This window comes from Paramisgurnus dabryanus, chromosome 4 (genome assembly GCF_030506205.2).
Source record: "Paramisgurnus dabryanus chromosome 4, PD_genome_1.1, whole genome shotgun sequence".
Taxonomy (NCBI): domain Eukaryota; kingdom Metazoa; phylum Chordata; class Actinopteri; order Cypriniformes; family Cobitidae; genus Paramisgurnus; species Paramisgurnus dabryanus.
Window position 1 is genome coordinate 22,227,242 of NC_133340.1, and position 6,359 is coordinate 22,233,600.

The 6,359-nt window shown below is 38.1% G+C and overlaps 1 protein-coding gene across 1 annotated transcript; it reads left to right on the top strand.

Annotated features, from left to right (window-relative positions):
- Positions 1-3,792, top strand: tekt4 (tektin 4). Its single transcript, XM_065295140.2, has 6 exons — positions 1-742; positions 1,319-1,389; positions 1,603-1,746; positions 2,530-2,752; positions 3,040-3,194; positions 3,473-3,792. The coding sequence occupies exons 1-6, from the start codon at positions 197-199 to the stop codon at positions 3,684-3,686; spliced, it is 1,353 nt and encodes a 450-aa protein (XP_065151212.2). The 5' UTR covers positions 1-196; the 3' UTR covers positions 3,687-3,792.
- Positions 3,793-6,359: the final 2,567 nt, after the last annotated feature.

Genomic DNA, 6,359 nt, shown 5'->3' on the forward strand with positions numbered 1-6,359 from the left:
GGCTGCCATCACTTGACAGATTGAATTTCCACTTGTGTGTGCTGGTATAACAGAACGCGTACTTAGCAACCGTAGACCGGTATCCAAGCAACGTACGCAACGAACGCAAACATTCACTTTACATCCCGGAGGAACAGCTGTTAACATTTGATTCAATTTCAATATATGTAAAATTAAATTAATAATCCAAACAATAATGTCATCCCAAGTTCTCGTGTCCCGGCCCTATTTTGACACCCGTGCCGTGGCGCAGAACGGCTCGCAGCCGCCACTCACAGAACCGGAGACCACCGTCAAGGAAAACCTCTACGCCGGTACATCCGCCGGTTTGGCCACAGCAGGCTACCGAAGTGCTAAATACACACCCGAGGAGTGGTTTGCCAATAACTCCGCGCTGTTAAACCGAGCCGTCGCGAACCGGAACCACGCGGAGAGGATCCGTCAGGAGACCAAAGCCCTGAAAGCGCAAACCGACGCCGGGACTTTGCGCACTCAGACCGCGGGAACCAAACACCTGGGCGAACGCCTGCAGGACATCCACCGATGGAGATCCGAGCTGGAGCGTTTTATCGAGAGGCTGGCTGCAGAAACAGAGCTACTCATTGGCACCAGGCGACGGCTGGAGAAAGCGCTGGACGCCACGGAGATTCCCTTTGCCATCGCTACTGATAACCTCACCTGCCGCGAGAGACGCTTCGGTCCGGATTTGGTGAAGGACCAGGTGGAAGATGAACTTCTGAAGGTAGTGAAGCTTTTTATATGCTTTAAACCAAGAACTCAAACAATAACGTTAACATCTTTAGACAAACATTGAATACAAGCTTGGCAAAGCTTTATTTAAAAGTTTTTAAAACGTCTAAACCATATATACACTGCAAGATTCATTGTTGCACTTAACGTTTTAAGTTTAATCAACTTAAATTAACACTAGTGTGAGTGAGGAGCTGCTATGTAAATTAAAATATTTAAATATATAAAAATAAAGTTAATTATATTAAGTTATTTAAACATTAAATTTAAGTGTGACAATGAATATTTATTAAGTACTTTGAATCTCTATTTAAAACAAAGAGACAATAATGAAGTCTTTGTCAAAACTTGTAGAGTAGCAATATGCTAAAGTGACGTCATTTGAAGGGGGAGTTGCAGTTTGAAAGCTATATGGTTTGTAAAAACAAAAGAAAACAAAGTTTTTTGTAAAGCACATTGGATTTTTCAGGAAAGCCTTATACAGTATTGTAGTATTTTATCATACAGTATTTTATCAAAAATGTGATGTGTCTACTTTCTATTTAACATTGCTGAATATTTCTAACAGGAAGTGGAGCTGATCAGAAGCATTCAGGCACTGCTACAAAAAACTGTGGACCAAACCATCAAACAGATAAAGTATTGTACTAATCATAATATATTTTTTAACATGATCAATACTCTGTTGTGTTGACTATCTTTTAAACTGTTGAATTAAAACAACTAAACAACCCACTTTGACAGCATTACAGATAAATAAATAAGTGTTAATCTTTGCGTTTAAAGTACAGCACATAATTTATTGCGACTGCAAAATGATTAGATACTAAGCTAGCTGTCTGTCTGTGACAGGCTTAACCAGGAGGCTAAGCAGACTCTTGAATTAGACTGGTCCGATAAACACCAGGCCTACCGTTTAGACGACCAATGTGGACGTTATAACAACAACAGCATGGACACACAACGGCACCCGAGTTCAGCTGTTCTGCAGGATCAGTATGTATTACATTACACAAACGCTGTATCAACACAACTTACAGTCTTTGAGCCTCTGATCAAATAAAAAATCTGTAACATTGGCCATGATTTCTTGCTTTTAAAGGTACAATTTGTAAGATATTTGCAGCAAAATATCCAAAAACTACTAGGCCAGTGTTATATATTTTGTCCAGCTGATTACTAACAATAGGACTAATGTTTTCAACTACTTGTAAATTATGACATGGGGCAGAGCAGTCGATGACATTAATGTCCGCGTTACCCTTTGTTACCGCCTTTATTTACGTAGAACCCACATGACAACAGTGTCGTGGCCAAATGCAGAAGTATGCGTCTGTCGGGCTATACTGGCTTGTTTATGGTAATTTTGTTGATCTGAACACTTGGACTAATACTGTAACATCTATGACAAACAATTTAGTTTTGAAAACCCTACATAATGAAATAAAACGAATCAAACCCAACATTTATAAAACTTGATTACTTTACCTCATGTGCTAACATGATTTCTCGTTCCGTCTGATTGATGGCCATCAGCGGTTGAGTTAAAGACCACAAATCCCATAATTCCACGTTGCTTCAGAGCATCATTAATCTATGTCAGTGTTATTTTTTTGATCGTGCACCCTCTAGTGGCAGAATCTACAAATTGTACCTTTAATAAACCAATTTCTTAGATTATCTTTCGACATTGCTGTTATTAAATCAAAAGATGGACTTTTACCAAATACTAAGGTTCACATGAATGTGTTTCTGCTTTTCTTTTATTTAAATGATTAGAGTTTGTGATCAGGGGGTATGGAGTAAGTTTACACATGATAACCTGCTGCTGGCGGAAAGAGAGGAAGGGGCGAGTCAGGCCCTGCGGCAGCTGTGTGATCAAGTGCTGCAGGACATCTCCGAGGACCTGCGGGCGCAGTGTGCCGCTGTGGATCTGGCTTTTAACCAGCGCTGCATGGAGCAGAATCAGGCCAAAACACAACTGGAGCTGCAGCTGGCACAGGCAACACAAATCACATTGCATTTACACTAAATCTCTTATATTGTAACACTATATTGGAAGAGTTTGCAGTTTTTTGTAGGATATTGCAATTAGAGCTCTGCGAGATGCATTTAACCAAGTGTTTATTCCCCATAATGGACCTCCCTGTCCTACCTGTATAATCTTCAGACTTTTGTAATTGAAACTTCAGACAAGGCTTTGTTATTATGAATATTCCAACGTACAAATGTACACACTTGTAGAAACTGTTGGCCTTTTTAGTTTATACTGAGGTGTGTTTATTGTAGATCTTGGAGCAGATTGGAGAACAGGAGAGGAATATTCAATTCCTGCAGCAAGCTGTGCATGATAAAGAAGCTCCAATGAGAGTGGCTCAATCCAGACTGCATTACAGGACCTTCAGACCCAACATGGAGCTCTGCAGAGATCAGCCACAGTTTAGGTACACACACCATAAAATATCCTATTATAATATATCTTTAACAGTACTCACATTTTTGATGGCATGAAATAAACTTATAAATTATGGGTGTCTTCTGTGTTTGATGTCACAGCATAGATTAGTTAGGGCTTGAATGCTATCAGATGAATGGGAAAGCGTACCTAGACCTAGTACCTAAGATCTTTTAGTGACGCCTAGTGGTCGGTACTGAAAGTCAATAGTAACTTGACACACGCTTAACCTAAACACACAAATGCATCTGATGTGTGTGTGTGCAGTCTGTTAGGTGAAGTATCAGAGATCAGCAGTACAGTGTCAGCCCTGCAGCAGCAGCTGTATCAAGCACGCAGATCTTTATCAGACCTGGAGGAGATCAGACTCGTCCTGGAGAAAGACATCGCCTGCAAAACCAACTCCCTCCTTATTGACCGTGAGAAGTGTATGACACACCGCACGCGTTACCCTACAGTCACAGTGCTGTCTGGATACTGACACACATTCACTACTTGATGAAACCTTTGGATCAGTTTCACACAGACACTTCTATTTGTTTGTTTGTTTGTGTGTGTTTGCTTTTTCAGTGTATTTGCTGTAGTTTTGAGTTTGTGTTTTCATGTGAATGTGATGACAGAAGAAAAACTAATAAATTCTCTTTATATCACATACATAAGCAAACTGTCTTTTTGCTAAAATTCATCCCACTTGTTTGCCCAAGCAAGCAATATAGTGTCTAAACACTGCCTTAGCGTCTAAGCTAAAACAAAGTAAAGTTTGAGCTGTCAGTGAAAATGTATTAGCTGTCTAACCATCAGTGGCAGCCAGTGACATCTTTATTCGAGGACGCATGATGCGAAGTTGGTCACAACATGTATGTGGCCCGTCATGTGTGTGGTTCGTAATTTCAAAATATGTGTTCAGCGCGTTGAGTGAACCTATGTGCATCATGTGTCTTGTAATAATAAGTGCCTGCTGCAGATGCGTGTAAAGGGTTTATGATTAAAGAACTGCTCGCGTTTGCCAGATACTCGCATAATCTCATGCATAATCAGAGTTTACTGTTAAGGGAGTGTCTCGCGTGTATTTTGTGAACGTGAGCGTCTCTTTTATCATAAACGGTTTTGACGCGTGTGCAGCAGATAATTATTTTGACAAAACACGTGATGCACGTTTCACATGACGCAACAAACACTTTTGAAAACACGAGCAACACACATGACACTCCGAACACATACAGTATTTTGAATTTGCGCCCCTCAGAAGAGCAGTCACGAGCCCCCACTGCTAACCATATAGCCCCAAAATAAATAAAACAATTTAATGAAACTAAACATCTTGTGATCACTGCTGACTTTGCTGACATGATGAAATATTAGGCTATACATCTTACAAGTTATTTTGGCAAAAAACGACATGAAACCAAATTTAAAGCCCTCATGAAATTAAAGGTTAACTTTTTTCCTTTTAGTATAAATAAGTTATCTTTAAGAATAAATATAAACTGATATGGTCCAAAACACTGACAAAATTCTCATACAGATGATATAAGCATTCAAAATAGTTTGCCACATGTGCTAAAAAAGTTTATGACATCACCCTATATTTTAATTTCTCATCAAATTTCTTGTCCAATCAAATGCTGTTTATATGCTGAAGCGTCCAGTCCTCTACGTTTTGTTACAGTACGTCTTTGCTTGACTGTGCCATAAATGAAACACTATTGGTTATTTAAAAAAAGGGGGACGGTCGTCTCGATAATTCCGTTGTTTCAGTTAAACCGACGTCACCACATCAGATAATGCTGCACATTTCAAGGCACTTCAGTGGGCCTTTAATGATATTTTGGTTAGAAGTTGGTTACGTATAACCGGACTATATCGGGTGTATACCTAGATGGTAAAATGATGGCTGTTGCTTGCTCAGATAAGGACTTTGTAAATATTTAATAACGAGAAAGATTTTCTGTAAAAATATACTCAAAAATGAATGTGTGCTGGAATGAAGTGTGTCATTGCTAATATTTTATCTGCTATTATAGTGCATAATTTCAGTGCCAGCAGCCTCACTGAAAAAAATTACACTAATCAGTCTGCCTTTAAAATATAACTGTTTCTTTAAATTTATCAGAACACACAAAAATAGATCTATATTATGCACAAGCTCTTTGCTTCAGACTTCTTGTTAAGATGATAAAACTACAAACAAGAAATGTACAGATAGCATAAAATGTCAAACAAACGTTTAAATCAAATGAGACTTCAACGTTGCACCCGTTTCATCCGGCGAGTGAAATTAAGTTATGATAAAAACGTTTTTTTTTTTTTACACACAATTTGTTTCTTACATCACTTAACCCCCAACGGATATGTGAGAAAATGCAGAGTAGATATTTTCACTTCCTCCGCTCAACAAGATCGAGAAAACGATCTGTAAAACGTCATAATTATTGAATAATAGCGCCAAAAAATACTGATCTTACAAAATTATACATTTTTGTGATAAAAGTAGTTATTATAGTTTTTTGGTGTATTGATTACTAGTTTTATTGAGTAACCATGTTTTTTAACTGTAGTAAAAAGTGGTTAATCTTGCACTGAACATTATAAAGTAAACAACGAAGTAGTCTTTTTTGGGTTACATTAAGCTACATAAACATAAATATAAAGAGAGTTAAGCTAGCTTAAAGGATTGACACCATTGTAGAGACTTACAAGCAACAGTATTTTTTGAGTTCCTTAAGGAAATTAAATATATATCAAGATCTTTCTTAAAGATAAAAAGTAAGGAGTTTTCTTAGATAACTTGCATTTGTGAAACAAGGAAGTAGTCATCCAATAAATATAGCTGTTTAATAATGTAATATGCAGATACAGTTTAAATAATTAAGTAGACACTGACTGACTGAGACGCACAGCCAATAAAAGCCGGGGTCAGGTTTTTGTCGCTGACCTATAAATATTCGACTACAGGTAATTAAGAATCTAAAGTTATAAAATCAAATCCAAAGTTAGAAATAAAATCACAGTTAACAACCACACCCAGGGCAAAGAGCGATATTCAAGCGACCAAGACTTATGTCACGTGATGTCGTAAGGTGGAGTTGATCTAATACAACGACACAAACAGCAGTGCTGAGACTAAAATGAAAATATTACAGCCACCTTAAAG

Excerpts from the sequence above, each read along its gene's own strand:
- tekt4 (XM_065295140.2), top strand. The coding sequence starts at position 197 with ATGTCATCCCAAGTTCTCGTGTCCCGGCCCTATTTTGACACCCGTGCC. Across the intron at positions 1,747-2,529 it reads TCAGCTGTTCTGCAGGATCA|AGTTTGTGATCAGGGGGTAT; the intron begins GTATGTATTACA and ends TTAAATGATTAG. Across the intron at positions 2,753-3,039 it reads TGGAGCTGCAGCTGGCACAG|ATCTTGGAGCAGATTGGAGA; the intron begins GCAACACAAATC and ends TGTTTATTGTAG.